The sequence below is a fragment of the Chinchilla lanigera genome, unplaced genomic scaffold (assembly GCF_000276665.1).
Source record: "Chinchilla lanigera isolate Chin_1 unplaced genomic scaffold, ChiLan1.0 scaffold00005, whole genome shotgun sequence".
NCBI classification, from domain to species: Eukaryota; Metazoa; Chordata; class Mammalia; order Rodentia; family Chinchillidae; genus Chinchilla; species Chinchilla lanigera.
In genome coordinates this window covers 34,178,364-34,204,945 of record NW_004955406.1, presented here as the reverse complement: position 1 = coordinate 34,204,945, position 26,582 = coordinate 34,178,364, and the positions used below count along the sequence as shown (strand labels likewise).

The 26,582-nt window shown below is 33.2% G+C and overlaps 1 protein-coding gene across 1 annotated transcript in view; it reads left to right on the top strand.

Moving 5' to 3' along the window:
- Positions 1-26,582, top strand: part of Dennd1b (DENN/MADD domain containing 1B) — a gene marked incomplete at its 5' end in the record, with an annotated part of 220,228 nt that overhangs the window by 36,790 nt on the left and 156,856 nt on the right. The window contains 1 exon segment of the mRNA XM_013521889.1: positions 15,567-15,610. Coding sequence (XP_013377343.1) covers positions 15,567-15,610 — 44 coding nt within the window.

The following is a 26,582-nucleotide window of genomic DNA, read 5'->3' as shown; positions in this document are numbered from 1 at the left end:
ACTCTGACGATGAGTGTCCTAGGGGATTTTTATGTTTTATTTTTATTTTTTTTTGGTTTTTCTCCGGTACCGGGAACCGAACTCACAACTTTGCGCTTGCCAGGCAGGCACTTTGCCGCTGAGCTAAATCCCCAGCCCCGATTTTTATGTTTTACTGATTTCTGAGTTTAAACATTTAATAGAGTAAACATCATTTGCTCTGTGTCACATTTTAAAAGTTCCTTGATGATCTCAAATGTGATATTTAAGATACTAAAGTAAATTCTAAGACCTACTCTGGTATATGTTGGGAGGCTAACCAAAAACATATCACTATAAATGTCCAAGGATAATTTGTATATAATCACTATTTATTTGCCCATATCTTTCATGAAATATGGTGCTTTATTTTAAACCTTCTTTTAAGGTAGGAAGTAGGCTGAGAAGAGCTGAGTGGCAGAAGGACTAGTTAGGCAATAAGGATTTACAGTAGGATGAAAATGGAAGCAGAACATTTCAAAACATGCCTGCCAATAAGCTTGTTATCGTAGTGAAAATATGTATTGAAATTATGTAAAAGCATACTACTTAACTTTTTTGATATCCACAAATACTTGATTTCATTATATTGCCTTTAAATCAGAGTTGATTAGCCCTGTGTTAGATTAGGCTGGGAAAATAAGCAAATGAACTGAAGCAAATTAAATCCATGCAATTTTCTTTGAAGAAACTGAAGTGATATGAAGAATTTTGTATGCTTTATATATGTTCAGAGAATGGAGAGTGAAACAAATTCAGAAAACAAAAACCCCATGAAGAACTAGTTACTTTTAAAAAGCATTTCCAGAATATAAAAATCATTTCTGCCCTCAAGAAGTTTATTTAAATGAGGCGGCACAAATAAAATACTTAAGCAGCAGCATAAGACAGTACCATATATTTCAAGTTATCTGGTTCAGATAATATGTAGTGCCTGCAAATGGGACAGGCTGCACGGCTGCAGTGTTTGGAAAGGCCGCATAGCATGGGCCCAGAATAATGCATAGCATTTGGAGAGACTGAGAGAACTTAGAATTATAAGCGAGGGGTATAGCATGTGTTGGAGTAAGAGTAAATTTTACAACTTGGGACTAGAGAGGGAAAATCAGATCCCTGGATTGGGTAGAAATGTTACTGGCATGTGGTGGGAAACACCTTGAGATAGAATACAGATAGGAAGTGCAGAATTTTGTCACACCAATTGGGCTTTCTATATGGAGTTACTTATTGTGTTAAAATTGAGTATCTTGTTGAGGCATGTAAAATCTGTACAGTTTAAGGAGTTTGGTTTTGTTAATGTAAGCTGTAGCTTTTCTGTGAAGGGAGCATAATAAAAATATTCTTTTTAAGAAGATTTAGTTATAGTGAGTGGAGAAAAGCTGAGCAGCAGAAAGACTAGATGATCCGGATTCAGGAGGTGATGAAAATGGAAGAGGAGGAATGATGTGAACCACATTTCAAAGGAAGAGCTAACACGATTAGACGGCTGATTAGATATAGAGGGTGAAAAGGATGACAAGACTAATGGTGAGATTTTTAGCTGTGGTCCCTGCGTTCCATTAATAGAGACATGTCTGTGATTCAGCTTTGGACACTGGTTAAGGGAATTCCATAATGAAGACATGGGGAAAACTGGGCTTGAGATAGAGAATTTTGCTTTGTTTGGACATCTCCGCATATCAGTTATGTTTCACAGACTGCTTTACAGGTGGAGTATTCTTTACTGTCTCTTGAGACCAGATGTTTCAGGTTTTGGAGGTTTTCAAATTTTGAAGTATTTGTATAGACTCACTGTTGAGCATCCCTAATTCAGAAATTCAAAATCCAAAATTTTGCAACATCTGAAGCATTTTGAGCATCACATTGGCACAGTATATATCATGTTCTACTTTTGAGTTCAGTTTGAGGCAGAAAAAAGACTAACAGATTTTAAAAGTTTTTAACAGCAGAGCCATTTATTCAAACAATTTTAGAAATGAAAGGATCAGAAACATGAGAAAAAAAGAGAAAACTGATTTAAAAAGAATCAATTAAAACTGAAAATATAGTGACAGAAATTACAATTGCCCTAACGTAGAGGATCTTTACAGAAATTAAAGTTGCCCTGACGTAGGAAAACTTCACAGTCTCTCTATGGTCCTTTAAACACAGAACTCAAATGTACGATTTTCAGCCTTACACTTTGTAACTCTTATCTTTTACTCATTTGATGGTCTTTGTAGTTGTAATCTTTTTTTTATTTTAGAGAGGAAAAAAAACCCAGAATTTTAAAACAAGATAATAGACAGTAATAGTAATTAATGTATTGTGTATTATTATCTTCAAAATAGTTACTCAGAGTACAAGATATAGGCATGAAATACTGTCCAAATATTAGCATAAACCTTTCTTTTCAATGAACTAAGAGAAACTAGCAGTATAACTATCTTAACTATGTTGTGTGTATATATATATTTTTTTTTCTTTTTTCTTTCTTTCCTTTCCTATTCCCCCCATCACAGTTTCTCTTTTCTTTTGAACAGTTTCTTCCCAATTCACAATATCTGTTGTATATTTTGGATCCTGTATACTCATTCAGGTTCTCAAACTAGTAAGACTATGATGTTTATACATGTGGATCTGATTTATTTCACGTATGAGTATGATCTTGAGTTGCATTCATTTACCTATAAAAGTCTCAAGTTTATCCTTCTTTATGGCTGAGTAGTACTCCATTATATAAAAAAGCCCACTTTTTTTTTTTATCCATTCCTCAATTGATGAGTATTGGGGTTGTTTCCAAGATTTAGCTATTACAAATTGTGCTACTATAAACATGAGTGCACTTACATTGCTGTGATGTGATGTTGTTAATTCTTCTGGGAAGATACCCAGAAAGGGGATAGCTAGGTTGAATGGAACCTCCACTCCTAGTTTTTTTGAGGAATCTCCACACTGATTTTTACAATGGTTGCACCAGTTTACACTCCTACCAACAGTGAGAAGGGTTCCTTTTTCCCCACAGCCCCTCCAGCATTTGTTATTGGTTGATTTCTTGATGATAGCCATTCTTTCTGGAATGAGATGGAATCTCAGTGTTGTTTTAATTTGCCAGTGATGTTGAACATTTTTTCATGTATTTATTGCCAGTTGTATTTCCTCATCTGAGAAGTGTGTATTCATCTCAGATGCCCATTTTTGGATTGGGTCTTTGAATTTTGGGGGCCTGATTTTTATAATTCTTTATATGTTGAAGATAGATGTCCTTTGTCTGAGTGACAACTGGCTATAATTGTTTCCCACTTTGTGGGTTGTTTTTTTCATTCTGTTGGTGATTTCCTTTGTTGTGCAAAAACTTTTTAATAAGGTGAGGTCCAAATTTTTGATTCTTTGTAGTATTTCCCCTGTGGTCTGGGTTGGGTCTGTGAACTCTCTGCCTATACCTATGTCTTCAAGATTTCTACCTATTTTCTCTTCCAGTAGATTCAGTGTTTCTGTTTTAATATTTAGATCTTTGATTCATTTTGACTTTAGTTTAGTGCATGGTGATAGTTATGAGTCTACTTTTAGTCTTTGACATGTAAAAAGCCAGTTTTTCCAGCACCATTTATTAAAGAGACTGTCTTTCTTCCAGTGAACATTTTGGCCCTTTTGTCTAAGATAAGGTAGTTGAGTGTGTTTGGAGTTGCATGTGCGTCTTCTGTTCTGTTCTACTGATCCTCAGGTTTCTTTGTTTGCCAATACCATGCTGATTTTATCACAGTAGCTTTATATTATAATTTCAAGTCAGGGACTGTGATGCTCCCTGACTTGTCTTTGTTGCTCAGTTGCTTTTGCTGTTCTAGATCTCTTCTGGTTCCAAGTGAATTTTAGGAATGTTTACTCTAGTTCTGTGAGATATGTTAATGGCATTTTGATTGGGATTGCACTAAATTTGTATAATAATTTTGGGAGTAGGTCCATTTTCACTATGTTGGTTCCTCCTATCCATGAGAAGAGATATCTTTCTATTTTCTGATATCCTCTTTGACCTTTTTTTTTTCAGAGTGCTATAATTTTCAATGTACAGATCCTTCATTTCCTTTGTTAGATTGATTCCTAAGTATTTAGGGTTTTTTTGGATATTATTACATAGCGTGTGGTTCCCCTAATTTCTCTGTGAGTTTGTGTACAGGAGTGCTATTGATTTTTGAGTGTTAACTTTGTATCCAGTTACACTGCTGAATTTGGTTATTAAATCTTTTTGTGGAGATTTTGGCGTCTTCTTTGTAGAGCATGTCTTCTGCCAATAACAATAATTTAGCTTCTTCCTTTACTATTATTATTTTTAAAAGGTTTGAGACAAAAATTTTCCTTTAGAGAAAGATTGAGGCAGTGATTTTCACCTCAACCTGCACATTGATCACCTGGGGAGCTAAAAACTTCCAGAGATCTGTTATGGTTTATGGCTTTACTCTTGATGTTTCCCTGCAGTCATTTCTGTATCACAAATGCAGTCCTTTTTTAGACCTTGGCTTAGCTCGTGACACTGGTGGCTGCTGACAGCCACCCTGTCCTCACTTCAGACCGTGGTTTAAAGAGCACTGCCATTCGTTTGCATGTTGCCCTTGATGACTTTCTGCACATCGTCATTTGATCTTTCCCAGCCTAGTGTATTGCAAAGTGGGTAAGAAGGTAGCACCTGATCATGTATGTTAAAGGAATTCTGCACAAGTAGAGCTCATTTAGTTTCACAAGACACAGTTCTTTCCTTCGCAGAGTGCCCACATGCCACCAAGGGCATTGGGTCAGGTCAGGTTAAAAAAAAAAAAAAACCACTCTTTGTCATCCTTGGGAAGTTTTTTCCTTCAACTCTTAGGCCCTGCATTTGCCTCCTTTCTTGCTATTTTATCACAAATTGTTCATGAATGCCTGAATGTCAGTTCTAAATTCATTTTAATATTCGCTGAAGTTATTATAGTAGCTGTAAAACTTTCTTAGCTTTTAGGTAATAACACAGAAAACAGTGTGATCCCATTAAACTAATGTCAGCTGATACTACCTCTCATTCAGACTCTCTGCAGTTGAGTTTCCTGGAGTTCAGGTCAAATTCTGTTTTATGTCTTAAGGCCTTTTAGGTTCAGCATGTCTCCCTTTGTCTTTCTAACCATATCTTCTGTTTGTATTTGTATGCAATACTATGTTAAAGAATTTTTCCATGTAAGCAAATATAATTTTAAAAACTATGATCTTTTTCAAGACTGTATAGTATTTCATGCAAGCAGTTTTATATTGATGGGCATTCACAGTATTTATAGTACATTGCAAACCCGATGCTTAAATAAACATTGGTGTATGTATGTCTCAACACATAAATTATACAATTTCTTACATATGACACTTTTGTTGGGAGAACTATCCTTCTTTCCTGATGCCTATAGTAGCAATTACTGTACTCCTTGGTAAATCTTTCAGGTTTGTCTTTCTGAAAATATTTTTATTTTGTCTACATTCCTGATCACACGGTTTTTGAATGATAAATAATACTTTCTTAAAAGTTTTGAACGTTTTGTTCCACTGTCTTTTGGCTCACATTGCAGCTGTTGAGGAATCGGCCGTCAATATTATTTTATGTGTGTGTGTCTTTGTGTGTGTGTGTGCTTGCGTGTGTGTGTCTGTATTTCCTGGTTATCTTTTTTCTCCCCTGGATACTTTTAAAGATACCCATATCTTTTTGTATTTTATAATTTCACTATGACATTTCTAGTTGTGTGTTAAGATCTTGCTTGAGTTCCTTATGATTTCTAAATGCTAAGATTTATGTCTTTCACCAGGCTTGGAAAAATCAACAGGCTTGGAAAAAATCAGTCTTTAATTCTTCTATTTTCTTCCTGTTACCCATTACACACACTCATTTCTTTATCCTGATTTTTTACAACTGAAATGGATTTGTCCTTCTGGCCTTTATTTTTTATCTTTTTCTGTGTCTTATTTTGTTTAAATATTTTGTCTTTGACTCAGTTTGCCATTTCTTTCCTCAGGTGTGTATGAGCTGTTGTTTATTTGATGGATTGAGCTTTAAATTTCATGGACTGTATTTACGTACTTTTAAAATTCTAGTTGTTTTCAAAACTTGCCTGTTAAAAATTGATCTCATTTCTTGCTCATATTTTGAATCTTTTTTTAAACACTTTAATTATCCTCATTATAAATGCTGTTGCATATAATTTTAATATCTGAAGGCTTTGTGGGGCAGCAAAATAATTAATAGATTAGTTCTGTTGTGTGTTTCTGATGGATTATAATTCCAGGTATTTAGATTTTCTATGGTAATTTTGAGCTACAAATTCCTATATACAAATACCAGAATTGTTTCTCCTTCCAGAGAGCATTTGTACTTGGGTCTGCCACATGCCTCTGCCACAGTGCCTGAGGTGCATCTCTGTGAGATTGCACAATCCAGTCCTAGACATTTTACATATAAAGATAACAAGATGAATTACTGCATATGCAGTAATTTTTTTAGTGAATGGATCTGTTTGAGGCTTAAATGTGTCCTACATTTGATTTGATTATAACTTGAATGTATTAAGGAAAAATGTGACATATGACTTAATTTGGTTCTTTAATGTTTTATAGGTTTTTCATTTTAAGATTAATTTTAATTATTAATAATCATTTTAGTAATTATTTTTAGTACAGTTTACAGATATTTTCATTTTAGTAAATTTTGAGCTATATGATTGTACTCACAAACTTTAATTTATTCATCAAGTAGTGAAACTGATATATTGAAGAATGCCAGGAGTGTATTGTACTGCATATCATCTTTGTATTAAGCAAGAAACACTGGCCCATTTTGTGCTTTCACCTTCAATGATATTGTAGTATAATATGAAATTATTTAAATGTTATGGATAAAAAGAAACTGCTTTATGAGAGGTTCTTTTAAGTTTATATCCCTGAAGTTTTATATTAAAGCTGTATTTCTTGTAAATGTTTTAGTTCAAAAAGTTAAATGTTAGAAATATTGTGAGTAAAAATATGTCTTCATTTTGTTTAATAATATACTTATAGAAAAGACTAAACACCTGTCTCAGGCTATCTTAAAGCATGGCTTCTTGCCTTCTTTCTACTTTATGGGAATCATGGAAACAGCTAATGCTTTAGGGATAGTTGAATATATACAGCTGACTAAAAGGTATATTAGGTTTTGTACAATGGACCGTTTTTCTAGAAGCAGTCTATTAACTTTTTTCCCTGTGTTGTTGTAAAAACTTTTGTGTTGGCTTTTAATGATTGGTATCTGAAAAACGTCAAAACATTGATTCTCAGTTGCAAGTTCCCTGTCATAGATTAATCAGGATTGAACATCTGTGGTACAGCATTTCTTTCCCTTTTTTCTTGTTGATTTTTTCAAAAACCTCTCAAGAAGGGCCCTTGGGACAGATGGCCCCTCACTGTTGATGGTTCGATTACCATGATCACCCACAGCTTTAGAAGAGTGCGAAGAAAAGAAATTGCTTTCTTTGTCAAGGTGTTTTCAATTCAATTCTCACCCATTAGCCCTGTTTGGTTAAGTTTGGAATTACTCTATCAGGTGATTGATGAGGGTTTTCATTTTATTATAATAGGTCTTGTTTAAAAGGAATGGAAGTAGCAAACTGATATATCTAACAGTCTATAGATTGGATATTTTCTTAAGGTTTTTTAAAGTTGTTTTCATTGCCTTATTTTGAATTTGCTAATATATGAGCAAAAAGGACTTCCTCATTTTGAGTTATGCAGCTAATTTTAGACCATTCTGAGAAGAAATGTTTAGAAAGGCTGGAATTATCCATTCAATTGTTTCTATGGCTTGAGTTTCAAAAGCACCAAAATTTTTCTACAGCGGGTGTAATTTGATTATCCAGATGACTCTTTAGAATGAACATGACCACTTGGGATGGTATTTTATTTGTATCATTGCCTATGTACATTTTTAGAAAGGTGACAAAAATGAACAAATTTCAAAAAATTCTTTCGTTAAAGAAATTTATATTTAAATAGAAATATATACATTATGCAAATCAATGAGAAGTCTGATCTCTGTTTTTACAGTTGGCTATGTAGAGTATCTTGAAATAATGTATTCATTTCTTTGAGATTTTTGAATATGTAGGTCAAACTTACATGATTAAATGAAAATGTATTTAATTTGAGATTGAGATGTATTGATTTGAGTACTATTAGTTATTAATGTCCTTTTCTAGGTTTTGTCAATTCAAGTTTGAAAATATTGTGTAGAGGCTTTGTAGGGTTGATGTCATTGTTTTGAAAAATTAAATATTTCATTTAATTATATCTTCCTGTTGATAATTAAAAACATTGTAGAGTTGTGAATGTATGTTAAACTACTGCCCAATGAATAATAAAATAACAAAGTAAAGCAAATTGATTTTTCCCTTTTTCTTTTTTGTAGTGTGCTTTATGCACAGCAGAGCAGCATAGTTTAGTAGTTGAGAAAGTATGCCCTATTAGAAGCAAGAAAACATGCATTCTAATTGTAGCTTCAATTATTTCTGGCTCAAGATGCAGAATATGGTATAAAGTTTTAGAGTTTGGATGCTATAAACAAATCTTTAAACTCTTCATTTGGAAAATTCTGATTCTTTGCACATATAATAGGTCTTTTATTGAAAAACCAGTAAATAAATAAAAAATAGAGCAATCTTAAGTTTTTTATTCACAAACATTTACAAAAAGTACATTTATCATTTTGCTTGTTCAAATTTGAACTAATTGCTTAAATTCTATAAATGGAAAACATTCTAAAAAAGCACAGGAAAAATGTTTTCTCATGCAGTATATCTGAGATGGTAAGGTACAAAAGACATGAATCTTACTCAGCTAACATACTAGCAATGTATGTGTATGTGGCATAGTGAATAATAGCATATCTTTATGTACATATAACTGTAGTTCTCCATAATTGTACCTTAAGTCATATATTTCTGATGTCATAAAACATTCAATTTTGAAGTAAAATTCTTTTCAATGGGATATGCAAATAGAACTATAGTATTAGTAGTATTTATTAGCACACAAAGTTTTAAAAACATTTTGGTAATGTTTTCTTGCTACAGTTATCTCGTTATAATTACCATGGTTGATATTTCTTCCCAGCTTCATGAAGATGTGTCAAATCAAAGTTATAAAAATGTATACATGATAAAGGAATTTCTGAGTTATTGTTACATTTTAAAGAATAGTTATAGTAAAAGATGTTAAATTCTTTAACACGTTACATAGTGCTGACATTGGGAGAGTTATGTGGCTTGCGTTGTTTCACAGTGTGGTCTTTGTAAGAGGAGTGGCGTCAGCGTCACCTACGAACTTATTACACATGCTGTTTCTCGTGGAGGCTGCAGCTCCGTGGTACAGTGCTTACCCTGGGTTCCATCCATAGTACAACAACAACAACAAAAATGTAATTTATGAGACCTTTCTAGGTCTACTGAGTCAGATTCTGTCAATGGAACTGAGCCAGAGATCTGTATTCTAACAAGCTCTCTTGCCATTTTTGTTGCATGCTAAATTTTCAGAACTACTGAGCTAGACCTTTAAGAAAATACTAAAATTTTTTGTTAACATCTGTATTTCATGATGTATTTTTAATTGATGGATAGTCATTATATATATGTATGGGCCGCCCTGTGACATTTCATTGCATGTATACAATGTGTAGTGCTTAAGTTAGGGTAATTGGCTTATCTATCCCTTATCATTTGTATGTTAAATTTAAAATAATTTGCACAGATACATTTGATTATATATTTTGTTAAGATTAAGTGCAACCGTGAGTTTGTTTTTATTTTCACTATTGGTTATGATCTTAAATTTTGTAAGGTTATATAATTCCTAATTTTTTGGGGGGGAATAATACAAATCAGTAGAGCTTTTCATTACTATCTGATCAGAATGAGGGAGATCTTTGCACCAGTGCTGTAAATATGTGTTTTTCTGGGTGCATGCCAAGAAAAAAATGCAAAGTGTTGGGTGTTGGTTTTCTGGGTCCTTGGCTTCACCAAGTTACTCAATAATGGAATGGAATGCTTTGTTAAATATTTTTTTTTTCAGTATGGCTATATATAAAATGCAGTTATTGATAGGTTTGAAAGCTACTTCGGTGCCAGAACTTATAATTTTAACTGTAGTAATTTTAACTAATTATTTTCTTTTCAGTCTTTTTCACAAAATAGCACATGTAGAAAATGGCTTTTATTGGATGAACAAATGAAACTGTTCTTTCATGTAATCTACTGTCTTAGTTACTCTCTCATTACTTGGACAATACCAGACACCCACACTTTGAGGAGGAGACAGTTTGGGTCATGGTTACAGATGTTGGCAGGCTCCCAGGCAGAAGTGTCATGGTGATGGCCTGAGTGGAGAAAAGCTGCTCACATCTGTGTGACCAGGAAGCAGAGAGAGAAGAAAGGAGCTGGGAAGGGGATACAGTATAACCTGCCACCTCATACTCCCAGTGATCTGCCTCCCCTGACCAGGGCCCTCTTCTTAACTGCAAACCAGCTGTATTGCCCGCATTCTAGAAACACTGCCAATGAGCACTTGTGGCCTTTGGGGAACAGTCTTGATATAAACCATAACACCTAGAGATGCAGAGGGGAGAATGAGATTGATGTGCTGTTGTTCAGTACCTGTCTGTGATCATAACAGAAAACATTGTTACTGATGGGTGAAAAGAAGAGCAGAGCTTAAGATACCAGATTTGGTACATGTATTTCTTTTACTTTTTTGTTTTTTGAGAGTATCACTATATAGTTCAGGTTGGCCAGGAACTCACTCACTGTGTAGCCCAGGCTGGCTTTGAACTCTTGATGATCCTTCTGCCTCAGTCTCTCCAGTGCTGGGATTACAGGTGCTTGCTGCCACTCTCAGCCCTTATTTTACCTTATTTCTGCTGCTGTAAGAATGCTTCCATTATGTGAGGAATCCCCATACTGATTTCCATAGTGGTTGTACTTACTTAGATTTCCACCAACAAAGTAGAATGGTTCTTTTTTCCTCACAGGTTCACGAGCAATTGTCATTACTTTATTTCTTGATGATAGCCATTTTTCTGGAGTAAGTTGGAATCTCAGTGTGATTTTAATTTGTATTTCTCTAATGGCCAGTGATGTTGAGCATTGTTTTGTTTATTTATCGGCCATTTTTATGTTTTTCTCTGAGAAGTGTTTATTCATTTCAGTTACCCATTTTTTCTGACTGTTCGAGTTCTTCATATATTCTAGATAGTAGTCCTCTTGAGGAATAGCTGGCAAATTTTTTCCCATTCTGTAGGTTGTCTCTTCATGACTCTGTTGGTTAGTTGTTTTCATATGCAGAAGCTTCTAAATTTGATATGATTCCATTTGTTCTTTCTTGATACTATTTCCTGTGCAATTTGGGTTCTGTTAAAAAAAGTTCTTACCTATGCCTATGTCTTTAGGAGTTTTATCTATTTTTTCTTTGGCAGATTAAGTGTTTTTATATTAGCATTTAGATCATTGATCCATTTTGATTTTAGTTTAGTACATGGTAAAATACATGGGTCTACATTCAGTCTTCTGTGTGTGGGTAGCTAGTTTTCCAGACACCATTTATTAAAGAGGCTATCTTTCCTCCAGTGTGTGTTTTTGATACCTTTGTTAAAGTTCAAAGAGCTGAATGTGACTGAGGTATTTCTACTTTTTCTCTTCCATTTCATCAATCCACATGTCTGTTTTAGTGTCAGTGCCATGCTGTTTTTATCACTGTAGCTTTGTAATATGTAAATAGTAAAGACCCTGTTTTAAGTTCACCATTATATTTCTGTGGGTAGAAGAATAAAAAGAATTCAGACATTTTTGATAATGAGTTCTGCTCATTTATGTTCAAAAGATAACACTATTGTTTCATTAACAAGTTTCTTGAAATTATTAAGCCAGTGAATTTTTCAGCTGAATTCAAATGCTCCTGCAGTGTACCTTCCTCAAAATAATCCTCACATAAAAATTAGGTAGCCCTTTAACATTTCTGTTCATGGGTACTGTGGGGCATTGGAGGGCAGAGGTTATTCCTGTTTAGTGCTGTCTAATGTTCGTATATAAATGTGTGTATATACACATATGTTTCTATTATATGTACATACAGTATATGTATATATACATTTATACATATGTACATAACAGAATATGTGTGAATACATTTTCACATATATGTGTATATATTTTAGATGGGTCTTGCAGGGCTGCCCAGGCAGGCCCTAACTTGCTATCTTCTTGCTTCAGCCACTTTGAGTAGGTGGGATTACATGCATGTGCCCCATGCCTCACTGCTGCATGGGTTTTTGAATGAAACAAATTGAACTTGTCAGATGAGCCACAAAAAGTTATCAGTTATTGGAAACTTAAATAGGTGGTGCTTATATCTCAACAAGGAAAACTGTAGTCTGTGGCATTGGCTAGCTATGTGATCAAGCAAATTCTTCATTATTTTGGCTTTAGTTTCCTTATACGTAAACATGTGACTCTACAATATAAGTAAATCAAGTACTAGAAGGTGTAATCAAACAAAATATGAATGTTTTACATTCTGTTTTTCCAGAAGCATATAGTCTCAATTGTGGTTTTAAAAATGAATAATTTAAAAGGTACTGTATATTTCATCCATGTTTGGATTCTACAGAATTAAGTAAATTTCTTCACTTATGCAAATTAGAAAATTTTTTTCTGCATATTCTTTGTAGTTTAGTATGGTCACATTTATATTCTAAATTATTTTAATTTTTATTTTCTGTTAAGGTCCAGAAAATGTGAAATGTCTGATTGAGAAAGAAAATATTTCTGAACTTATCTTACTTTACCTTTTTAAAAAGTCATTTCTATGAATTAGGAGTCTTTTTGCTAGTGGTACAAAAATAATACTTAAAATATTACCTTTAAAACTTACTGATTTAAAAATTTGTGTAGTTTTTCTTACTGTAATTTTATCTTATTAAAATAAAGATTAGCTATATATCAAAACCAAGTTCTGTATTCTTCCTTTCATATATATTTGTATTTTTAGGAATATAGATGTCTCTTTTTAATTACCAGTGGACACTGGAAGAAGGAGGAACAGTATATTATTAGATATCACTGACAATTGTGATTCCTGCCAGGAACTCTCATCCCTTCAGCCATAAAATCAGCATAAAACTGGCCTCACATTGCTAGATAATATTGAGTATGTAATTGAGAAAGTAATCCTCAGGGAGCAGAAAAATTCAGTCTTTGTACAAAGTTGTACAACAGGACTTTTTCCACAGATCTCTTTTTTCTTTGTAGTACTTCTGAAAAGTTGCTACAAAGATATATTAGATATGGTCTAAATGTAACCATATAAACAGCACCAAAATTAATCCATTTCAGAATATGGCTCCACATGATTCTAATACAGTTTTGAGTCCCGAAGCACAGGATTTAATTAAAAAAATAGGATGTTTTCTACTAGATGTTTAAACCACTTTTTCTTCTGTGAGAAAAAAAGTACACAGAACAACAGAAAACAATAAGAGATGAATGAAAAGTCACTCTGCAAACCTTAGTTAACTCAGTGTTGGCAGCAGTGAGAGCAGAGTGACCACGGGCTGTCCAGGAAGGTGAACAAGGTCCTGGTTTTAAGACAGAGGTGTTAGAAACTTGAAGAAATTTTTTCTCAAATGGTAACTGTAAAGTTGAGGTTGTTTAAAAGGGATATATAGTGTAAATATTCTTATTGAAACCCCTTAATATCATTTATGAGATTATGTTGTGCATGATAATGTGTTTATATGGCCCTTAATTTTAATGTTTTTCGCTTTTTGTTTTTGTTTTTGAGACAGAGTTTCATGAGGTAGTTCAGGCTGGCTTTAAACTCAGGCTGGCCTAGGCTGGCCCAAAGCACTTGGTAATTCTCCTGCCTTAGCCTCTTCAGTGCTTGGATTATGGGCATGTGCGACTGTGCCCTCCCAGCCACTAGTTTTTGTATTAATTCATCACCATGATAGCTTTTACTTAGCATTTCATGAAGACTCTATCATACACTTTTGCTTTGTGGGATGCAAATCTTAGCCGCTATTATTTTGTGAAGCTGCCATAGGAACGTATGTGTATTTTTCCCATTTGGAAACCCTAGCTCTAATCATCCTCAGGGCATTAATATCTGAGGACTTTTAGATGACCTATAACACACTTCACATTTACTTCATAAGTGTGTGTTTGTTTTATATGAGAACATAATCTCTTACTGTTACCTTCATAAATTTGTGATGTATTATTTTTACATACTATTTTAAAAATGATGTATTTTTATTAATTTATTTGGAAAATTTTAAATTCTTAAGTGAGAAGTTTAATTGTGGAAAGCATGCTTTTTTATTTTTAAGTATGTGAAAACAATTGGTTACCTAAAGTGAAAATACAAGAGAAGCCTGCTCATGCTAAAAATGCTATTATGCATTCATTATATTTTGGAATTAACAATTAGGAAATTATACATTCTTAGGTTGCAGTTTTTAAAAAGCTCTGTATAATAATGGAAATAATATAATGGAGCTGTAGTTTTACACCGACTGGATACATAAAGTGATATTCTTGATCAACAAAACCCTTTTATTGGGAGTGGAATTCAAACCCTGTCAAGTTGTCGGTACTTGTCATTCATATTAGTTTTACTGTGAGTTTTTAAAGTTTTTTTCAGAAATAATGTTAATCCATTTTTTTATATCATTCTTTTAAAACCATTAGAAATATTCATAAGTTTGTTTTGACAAGATTATAAATCTATGACCAAAATATGTACTAGTGCTGATTAAAACTAAGAACTTCATTTTATTACATTAAGTTGGAAGTGTGTGAGATATAATGAAAATAAAAAACTTGTGACTTTTTAAAAAATGTTGATTTATGTATGTGAATTACTATGGTGTATAGTAGAACAAATTTAAGTATCCTGCAAATATCAGTTGTATTTTAAGTAGCTGCCTTATACCTAAATACTGATTTATCTGTAATATTAAAAAAGATTTATAGAGCATAACTATGGTATTTAAAAACTGGTAGAAGGCTGATAGTACTATTTTTATAAATTCTTAATAGTAATTTTAAGTGCAAATTTAAGATGATGTACTGTATTTTGGTCAGTCTTTGAGGGCCATAAGATATTTGAGTACATATTTACAACAATTATGTTTTTATTTTCAAGATAAAACCAATAAAGATACATATATTTTTAAATTGGAAGTTCAGTGTTCAGAATCTTAGAAAACTTAGTAAAGAGGTGGGTTGCTAAAAGAAATGATTTTTAGTAACACTGATCAAGTTACTAATTTCATTTGATGTTGTTTTAAAGGTTATGAAACCCTTAAAAGATCAAAATACTTAACGTGATAAAAGGAGAGAAGTGAACCTGACCCAGCTGTGTTTATAGAAAACTTCACAAATTATAATGAAAACAGCCTTAACTATTTGAAGACCATTTTAGCAAGACTGTTGCTTTACATGTCTTCCTTTGCCTTTTTTTTAATGATATGTGTCAATTATTTGCAGATCCTGTGGTATTGTGGAAATTCCCCGAGGACTTTGGAGACCAGGTTGGGAAACATAATTTTAAAAAGACATTAAAATTAGAGTACTGTCATTGTTCTTACTATTACCACTACCGCTACTGCTGCACATGACTATAATTATTTTTTCTTGATCAACTGTGAGGAAAAAGCATGTGTGGAGAATATATGGAAGAATCTTTTAAAGTTACCAAGTAGATAAGTGAAAAAGCTTTAATGCTGGAAATAATAGGGTCTGGATATTGACAGTTTCAATATATTTTAATACTCTTTTATTTATAGAACACATATTTGGAAACATTTAAAAATTATTTCAAAAACTTGATATTACTTAATATTTGGTAGATATATTCATTGTTTCTATTTAGAAATAAGTATAACTTCTGTGATTATTTTTTTCTTGTCACAGTAATATCTGAATCACTTACATGTAGAAACTGAATTGGCATTGTTTTCTTATTTTTAAATAACTCTTGCTTATTGCTTTATTTTCTTAAAAAGACAAAGCATGGGAGAGTGCAGGATGAATTAATTCCATTTGTATTTTAAATTATATTTTCTATAGTTATTTAAATATTTAGTATGAGGGGCTGGGGATTTAGCTCAGCGGCAAAAGCGCCTTCCTGGCAAGCGCATGGTCGTGAGTTCGGTTCCCGGTACCGGAGAAAAACCAAAAAAAAAAAAAAAAAAAAGAATTTAGTATGACCAAAATGATGAAATGTTTGTAACTGATGTATATAAATAGTAAAATATTCAAAATTTCATATTCTAGATTTATCATATGAAGTTAAATTATATATTGTATGGTAACAATAGAAACTTGTTTTTATAGAAATAAGTACTTTTTACTGGATGCCTAATGAGTGCACTCATTTATTTTTCTTAAAAGAAATGAGAGAAAGCAATTTTTTCACTGTTAAAATTATAGTGCTGGGTCTGGGGATTTAACTCAGTGGCACAGCGCTTGCCTGGCAAGCATGAGGTTGTGAGTTCAATTCCTGGTACTGGAAAAAAAACCAAAAAAAAAAAAATTATAGTGCAGTAAACTTATAATTTAAGATCACAGACATAATTTTCACAGTTTATAAAAATTAAATTTGATAAAAGTGTAACTTTAAAGCAGTTCATTCAGAAATAAATATACAGACGTATGAGTGGAAGGATAAATCTCTAGATGTGAAAGGAAATCTGAAAGACTTAAAAATTAGCAACTGACTTAAGAAGTTAATTAAATGGAAATATAAAGTATTAATTAGATCTAGTGCAACCCTTGGCCATACTTCCAAATAAAATGTACTATAAATTTAATTTTAACCTTTTAGAGAAAGAATAGACTTGTAAATAAATATATAACATAGGTCCCTACAGTGAGGACACTGGGAAATAAGTGTAATTGGGTGTATTCCCCCGCAGTATCCAAAGAATAGTCTTGCTGATTGATTTTACCATTTTGAAATGTTCTTTTCTTTATCTTTTTATTTCTTCTCTCCTTATTCAGGAATGTCTTCTGTTTCTCTTCAGTTCTGTTTTGTTGTTTTTGGTATTGTTTCTACCTCTTACAATGGTCTCGAGAGTTCTTCGGAGGTCTGGAGACTCCTCACTTTGGCTTCACTTATGAAGTGAAGTGATAATGTCATTGTGCTCACCTGCAGTAAAAGTTTTAGTGAGATGATCCACTGCTCTTTGTCTTTGTGACTTGCAGAAATAGTGCTTGGAATTTTTTAGTTGGGGCAGAACTGTTCCTTTGTTTTCGGAACTTGTGTGAGGGCAACAGAACATCAGTAAGCCTTCGCATACTTAGTGGGCTACAGAGCAGTGAACTGTGTTGTCTCCCTGGTGTGAGGACCTGAAAGAGTAAATAAGGTCTGAAATGCACAATAGATACTGTGAAATGGGAAGAAATTGTTCAAAAGGAAAAAGGAACAAAGATGGGCTAAAGGGGAAAGGAAGGAAGGGAAAAGGAAAAAAAGCAAAGTGCAAGGTAGTTATACTACTAGTTTCTCTTAGTTCATTGAAAAGTTTGTGCTAATGTCATTTGGAGAATTTTATCAGCCCATATCTTGTATGCTAATTAACTACTTTAAAGATAACAATACTCAGTGTATCAACTATTGTGATTCTCCTATTATTTTGTTGTGAAATTTTGGCTATTTTTCCATAAAAAAGCAATTAACCATGTAATGATAATGAACATCCATAATCCTTAGGATTCTAGTTCACAGCAGTTCTCACAGTTTTTTTTTTTTAAAGAGCTGAAAGGAACTTTAGATACCATGTTGTCTAATTACCTCAATTTATATCTAAAGAAACAAAGCTTTGTAAGAGATTCTAGCACAGGGCCTTGAAGATTGGTTTTACTACTTGCTTTTTGATAAATATATTGAATCCTACAGAAGACACAAGTACTCTGTGTGTTTCTTACCTGCCTTACTTTTTATTTATTACTTTATTCTACTACATATGCACTTCTTAACCAGCCTTTTCACTGTGCCTTAGAGTCCTTCAATAACTTTTTTTTTAAAAAACTTCTTTATTTAGCTCTTACTGTATACATTATATTAGGTGCTTTATGTGCATAATTCATTGCATTTTCAAATTCTCCTGTGGGTACTGGGAGATAGTATCATCCCTCAAATTGAGGCTTACGTAGGTAATTAACTGAGGTCACACTGCTTGTTCTAAGAGGCAGAGCTATGGCTTGAAGGCACTGTCTTCTGACTCAAAAGTATGTGCACTTAACCATTAAACTGTAATGTTCATTCTTATCAAGACCTCCCAACCTCTCCCCAGTTATTTTAGTCCCTGTTTAATAAGGATTATCCTAATAGCTTTTCCATCAGTATCATTATAATTATTAAACAGTGTGTGATTTTATTCAAAGCAATACAGTAATACTGATCCATTGCCCTTTGTTTCTACCACATGGACTTAACTGGTGTCAGTTTATTGCACATTTTCAGTCGTGTTTTTCCTTTTTTGGCAGTAGAAGAACCAACAGCATATTTCAGGAGTTGTGATTAAGTTTTTTTAATAAAAAAAAGTGAAAGGATTTGTATGGGGAAGAAGTAAGAGATAAAACCATAAAATAAACAAATTTGGATTTTAGGAACATTTTGCCGTGCCAAAAAGTTGGTTTCTCAAATGAACTCGAGGAAAGTATAATATAACAAAATCACGGTGTTAGGAAGATTAATGTGGGATTAGACTACAGCCTGGATTGGCGGTAGTAGAAATGGGGGACAAGGGATATTAATGAGGTAGCTACTGCAGAATTCAGATGAAAAGTGTGAAAGCTAGAGTTGGTTATACTAGGAATGAAAAAGAAGGCGCATGTGCAGCAGAAAAAAAGAGATTGCATGGAAAGGTTGTATTTGGGGGTGGGAGAGAGTGGAGAAGAGTAATGAAGAGAAAACAGTTTAATTTTTATCACTTCAAAAATAATGAAAAATCTTTCATGTGAGTGATGAAAGGGCTTTGTGGATTTAATAGGAATGGTGAATATCTGCAGCCTAAGGAAACACAAAGGCATGAATATTGAAATTTGAGGATTGCTGTGGGGGTAAGAATAACTGTTGTGTTTAGGCAAAGGCATTACTCAGGAAACTAAGGAAGCAAGCTCATCAAAATTGAGGGGATTTTAGCAAGTTTCATAACCTCAGTGTCAGATAGTATCACACAGGACAGAAATCACATTTCACTATATTCTTATCCAAGAATAAGAATACTTTAGGGATCACAAAGCTGAAATGATTAAAACTAATTTCATCATCACTATCACATTTATACTTTTTGTGTTAATGTGCAGGGAATTCAGGTTACTTTTGCCAAATGAATTCACACTTCTCTAAAAGATTGTTGCAATTTCTACTATGATAGATTTAAATAGTTATAAATAAACAGTAGCTCGGGGCTGGGGATTTAGCTCAGTGGCAAAAGCGCCTGCCTGGCAAGCGCAAGGTTGTGAGTTCGGTTCCCGGTACCGGAGAAAAACCAAAAAAAAAAAAAAAAAAAACCAAAAAAAATAAAAAAATAAAATAAACAGTAGCTCTTCAGAGTCTTCAGTAAGTCCCAAGAATGTAAAGGAGTCCAAAGGTTTAAAAAGAAAAACCCAACAATGGCTTTATTTTCCTACTAAGGTTAAAAGTATTTGTTTACTTTAAAAAATATATACCAGATTGTGTTTTTCTGATACTCTTGATAGTAGTAGAATTCTAAACACACATAGATTATAACTTTTAGCAAAAATAACTAATTTATGTTTGACAGGAAACAAAAACAAAACCTGAAAACCTGAGGTGGGGACAAGAGAACTTTGAATTATGTAGAGCATTTTAATAGACCACCACAGCTTGTGAATACCCATGATACAACTTCCTCCAGCTAAACATGCCATTTTTACATCTTTGTAAAGTAGGAAAGATGAATATGCTTGTTAAGATGACTAAAAGGACTAGCTTTTGTATAGCACGTGAAAAAAGGAAATGAAATAGAATTTAACAGTAATTCAGCATTTAAACCTGGAAGTTACCCTTTTATTAACTCAATATCTGATCAAAATTTTAATTACTTGAAATTTAAAAAATACTATGCTCAATAATATTAAATATTATTCTACAAAGTGTAATTTTATTGTTTAAAGTTTACTAGAGTAATGGCTAAATTTAGTTGAATAGAAATTTTCATTTTCTATGTAACCTAAATATGTCATGTTGGCTTATTTGTTCAATAACCAGCATATAGTTGAGAATAACAAACTTAAGTCATAAAATATGTGTTTGTACTGTATGTAACATTTCCTAAATCAGAAGACACAATTTTATCAAACCAAAATTATAGAACTTGATAAGTTTGCAAAGTGTTTATCCTAATAATGTGAATTTGAATATGTTGAGAATTACTTTTAAAGTTATCCCTTTTAAAATATGAGTTGTTTCCTTATTAGAATTTCTCTTTATAAACCAATCAGAACAGAGCCTCTTTAATTTATCAAACTTTGTAATCCAGTTTATTGATACTTGTTGGAGATGGGAAAACATTTCAACTAAGAGGAGAGCAAAAGTTTTTCCGAGACAATGTAGACATGTGGGAGAGTTGAAAAATACATTTGTAAAAGTAAGGCAATATTTTTCATGCCTTTTTAGTTTTTTTTATTGTTACTCCTATCAGAATTAAAAGTTTTGCCAAATACTAAACATTTCAACCTAGGCAGGTATCATATAGCTTTACCTGCCTTAAGAACTTAAAATTATTCATTGAGTACCTTTTTTGCAAGCTGCTAATACAAATGTAAAGAAGAAAATATATGATTCTCTTCGTCTAAGAGTCTATCATGGAAAGGATGATTGGTGCGGGAATCAGAAGTGAGTGCTGTTCTGGCTCTGCTTCTGACCTGAGCGTATCGCTGAGATTCATGTACAGAAGCCTGTGGGAAGAGTGCACGTGAGGTGGTCTTCAAGCCTTATTCTTTGATCTTCGAGTTTTTTCTTTAAACTGATTCTCTTTTTCAGATGAGAGTAGATGATATCGCCATAATTGAGGGTAGCTGAGTGTGACCATCATATTGGGAAGACAAAACAACAAAATTACTTTCTGATTTGAAATTGAAATGGAGTGATAGCAGGAGTTCTTAGGATGTTATTTCTTACATTACATTGATGATTTAAATAAATAATTTTAATAATATAGATTTGAGTTTGAATTTTGACACTGTCAGTTGTATGCTTTTTGCCACCAGAAAAATACCCCGTTTTGCAAATGATGTCGTAGTTACTCCACAGGGGTCACCATCGGCTTTAAGGTCAGAGTGGAACGCAGGAACAGGCATTTAGTGAGTGGAACGGCATAGCAGAATTTCCTTCACACCTGTGCCTGCCTTTTCTGTTTTTTGTTTGTTTGGTTTGGTTTGGGGTAGCATTTGTGTTTTCACTTCCCTTTTCCATCTCATTTCTTCTTTTGCTTGGGCCTTTCTCCTTATTCTAAACCTCACTTAGAAAATAAATTTTTTGCAGGATTTTCTGAAGCTGTATGGTACCCTATCTACACTTTTATAGCTCTTAAAATATACCTCTATGTCCTACTGCTTCCCCCTCTCCTCTCGTCTTCTCCCCTCCACTCCTCTCTCTTTCCCTCTTCTCCCTGCTCCAGCCCTCTCCTGTCCTCTCTCTTCCTTGTCCTTTCATTGAATAACTCTGGGTTGTATATTTGTTTTTTGAAGGAATAGGGTCAGAATCTTCCCATCATTCAATCTTCACATGTGGCAGAGTGGCCACATATGATAAGATCTGAATAATGCTTTTTAAATGTTTAGTTGAGGGAACAATAGGATAAAGGAAGTTGAATAAACTCAGGATAGATTATCACAATCATCTTGGAAAAATAGGCGAGTTAATATCCTCATAGAGATGGATGTAAGAGTAGAGTGCATACTTAAATTTACAATGATACCAATCTAGTGTTATGAGATATTCAATAAGGCATCGTTAAAATATGTATGAAAGATGTGGCTTGTCATACAGCATAAGCAGGTTGACACTCAGTGGGTCCACGATTGACTCAAGATATATACTTGACCTTAACAGCTGACCTGTATGTTCTTCCCTTCCCTCATTGTTATAAAGAAAGTTTAAAAAATTAAATTTTAATATATATTGGCAAACTGGTGTATGTGCCCAGGCTACACGATGAAAGTATATTTAGAAATACCTTTAGAAGGGGCCCAACAAACTCACTGGAAGAACGATACCCTTTTTAATAAATGGTGCTGGAAAAATTGGCTTGCCACCTGCCAAAGACTGAACATAGACCCAAGTCTATCGCCATGCACCAAACTCAAGTCAAAATGGTTCGCAGATCTCAATATTAAAACAGAAACACTAAATCTATTGGAAGAGAAAGTAGGTAAAAACTTTGAAGACATAGGGGTAGGCAGAGAGTTCATGAACAAAAACCAAACTGCACGTGAAACACTTCAAAGAATCAACAACTGGGATCTCATCCTACTGAAAAGTTTTTGCATGTCTAAAGAAATCATCAGCAGAGGCAAAAGAAAAAATTTTAGCTGACTGTCTTTCAGACAAAAGGCTTCTATCTAGAACATATAAAGAATTAAAAAACACCAGCCCCCCCCAATTCAAAGACCCAATCCAAAAATGGGCCGCTGAGATGAATACACACTTCTCAGATAATGAAATACAAATAGCAAATAAATACATGAGAAAGTGTTCAGGGGCTGGGGATTTAGCTCAGCGGCAAAGCGCCTGCCTGGCAAGCCCAAGGTTGTGAGTTCGGTTCCCGATACCGGACAAAAACCAAAACCAAAAAAAAAAAAAAACAAAAAAAGAGAAAGTGTTCAACATCATTAGTCATTCGAGAAGTGCAAATTCAAACGACACTGAGACTCCACCTTACCCCAGTAAGAATGGCTAGCATTAAGAAGTCAACCAATAACAAATGCTGGCGAGGCTGTCGAGAAATAGGAACCTTCTCCACTGCTGGTGGGAATGCAGACTGGTGAAAGCACTGTGGAAATCAGTTTGGAGACTCCTCAGAAAAGTAGAACTAGAGGTCCCATTCAACCCAGCTGTTCCCCTTCTGGGTATTTTCCCAGAAGATCTAAAAACATATCACAGCGATATATCTGTACCTTTGTTCATAGCAGCACAATTTGTAATTGCTAAATTGTGGAAGCAACCCAAATGAGGAGTGGGTAAGAAAATTGTGGTACTTTTATATAATGGAATATTACTCAGCTATAAAGAAAGATAAACTCGAGGCTTTTATAGGTAAATGGTCACAACTAGAGACCATACTCATAAGTGAAATAAATCAGACCTGCATGTGCAAGCACCGCATTGTCTCACTAGTGTAAAACCTGAAAGAGTTAATTTAAACTAGGAGGTATGATAGACATTGTGAAATGATAGGAAAACACTCAAGGGTAAAGGGCAATTGGGATGTGGGAAAAGAGAAGGGAAAGAAGTAGACATTTTGTATGTATGTATATACAGGATAGTTAACATGGTTGTTCTACTGTCTTCTGTTTCTTTGCTGAAAGAAACTGTCAGTGAGTCCTTGATTGATCAATATTGCATGTCTCTATCTGTTTTCTTGAGAAACCACTTTGAAGATATGAATATGTACTACAACAAGCATTGTTAATTTCCTACCACTTTGTTTATAACTCTGTATTGTCTGTACTGTTCTTTTGCTATTTTGTAAAAGGTTGTCTGTCTGTTAATGTTTTCCTCCTTTTATTTTTAAAATAAAAATAATATGGGTATATTAATTACTTGAAAGTCATATATAGATTGCTAACGATGTTAATTTTGGGGGTAGTAGTAACATGGTAGCAAGTGACTATTAAATAATTTGAAGTAGAGAGTCGGAAAAAAAATAGAAATACCTTTAGAGAAGTACATATGTCGCAAATCACAATAGAAATTTTTTTCATTAAGCAAATCTTGATAAAAATTGTTTGAAGATAGTTTGAATTACAATTCTAAGGGAATAATAGTAAAAACTATGGAATTTACAATAGTACAGCATTTAAGTTTTTCCTTTTCAGCTGTTTGTTTATTTATTTATTTATTTATGCAGTACTGGAGATTGAACCCAGGACCTCAGGTTTGCTAGGTGAATGCTCTACCACTGAACCACATCTCCCTCACCTTTTTTAAAAAAAACTTTGAGACAGATCTTGTCAGGACAGCCTTGAACTTGTGATCCTTTCTCAACTTCCGAAATAGTTGCCCCCTTTATAGGTCTTTCATTTCTGTAAACACCCTAGTAGTCAGTTGACATTAATACAGTTATACTTTGCATTGCATACAATTTTCCTTTTGTCTTTAGTATTGTCTAATGGTTGTTCTTTTTTGGGACGTTAATAAGGATTGAACCAAGGGCCTTTGCAGTATCTTCGGCTTTTTTTTTTAATAGTTTAGGATCTCAGTAAATCATAGGTTGCCCAGGCTGGACTCAAATTTACCATTCTTCTGCCCCCAGTCTTCCAGAGTACTGGGATGAGAGGTGTGCACCACTGTGTCTGGCTTGTTTTGAATTTTTAATTAAAAAATATTTTTACCTATACCTATAAAATTGTTAAGAATTTTCTTCTGTATTAATATAAAAGATTTTTTTGTCAAAACAAAAGTTTTCATAATTTAAAATTGACAGACAATGATACCTGGAATTTTTACTTGTTTGGGCTTGATTTTTATCCTTTGTAGCTGCTAGATGATTATTTCAGAAAAGAACAAAATAATTTAATTGCATTCTGTATCAACTATTGCTTTTCCAAATGGACAAAATCAAATGTTTTACTTAAGCTTTCTGATGTGAAAAAATAAATTTTTTCAGTACATCTGAGAGTATTTGTGTACTATTTGTAAACACTTTTCTAAGACAAAGTAATTTCTTAATTTTTGACAAAATAACATTTTATAAAGATATAACGAGTAAAGGTAAGAATTATATCAAAATTTCTTGCTTTGTTTCATATCCCAAAACTTTTATCAGTTATTTATCTTAGCAACTAAAATATCAATTATTTCTCATCAGTTTGGTTTATAATAGATACAGTCTTATGTTTTTGGTATATTGTTGTGTAAAAAAGATCAGAATGAAGCATTATAAGGGACAAATGTAGAAAGTCTATAGAAATAAATGTAAGATCATCTTCACAGTTATGTTTTTCTATCTATCCATCTTTATATAGATTAGATTTGTTTCTTTTGCAAAGCACAGTGTTAGGAAGCTCAAGGCAAAACATGATTACATTCTTATTTTACCTATGTGCTTATTTACATTTTATACTCTAATTTTTAATGATTTTATTACAAAGAAGTAAACTAATTTCATAAAGCATCGTGATATTTTAGAAATTTGGTTTTTTGATGAGGTATTTACTGAAAAACAACTGTATGCTTTAGGAAATTCCTATTGAAAATTATATGTTTGAATGTATTTTAAATGAAATTATACAGGAAAATTCCTATAAAAATCACCCTATTTTTCCACTGAAAGATGAAAAGTTTAATTTTAATGAGCTCTTAGATGTAAGGTTTTTAATATTTTTTTGTCAGTGGAATTATTTGATTGTAACTGTGCAAATCATTTAGATCAAACCTGGAATGGCTGACTTTCCTCAGCAACCTATAGAAATTAAATAATGATGCAGATTAAAATAAGCAAATGTGGTTTTAAAAACTTTTTTATTGAGCAGTAAACTTTAGATGAGTAAAATTGGCCTTTAGTTTTATTAAAGAGTTTAAAGTCTTTGAAAGAAACAGAGTAGAGAAATGATCTTTTCCAGTGTGACATAACATAGGCTAATGAATCAGAAACAGTTCTCCCAGAGTCAGAGGAACAGAACTGAGCCTAATGTGGGGACAGGAAAATCTCTCAAACAGTTCAGAATTTTTCTTACCTTAAAAAGAACTTAACAGTGAAACAAAGAATGGAAACAAGAATAGTGGGTTTAGACATCACTTAAAGGAAATAGTCTTTTAAAACTGAAAAGTCTTTGTTAATTGCAAATAGAATATGTTTGAAATAATCTTTATTATAACTGTATATTGGCTTAATGTAGCTTGTAGGGAAGTTTCTTTTTTATGAATACATTTAATATGAATGGGCTTTGGGAGGTACAAGAATGAGCAACTGTCTATAAATCACCATTTCACCTTTCTATTTGGTGAGTTCTGTTTTCCTCTCTCCTTCTCAGAACATTATTAATAGATAAGCTTTTTAAAGAACGTATTGCCAGGTTGCTCATCAATGTTTAAAATCTAAGGTTCATATATAATTGGAGAGAACAAATATATACGAAGACACTTCATTATTAGAATTTTTAAATTTAAAAATATTCTGTATTAGCTGAAAATATTGAATTTGATCAACATATGGTACCAGCTAGCCTCATTGCCACCCGTCCTTTTGTTATCTTGTTATTGTTATAAGGCTTAATGACAGTTGTAAGCCATAGTTTTGGATGTGAGGGTTC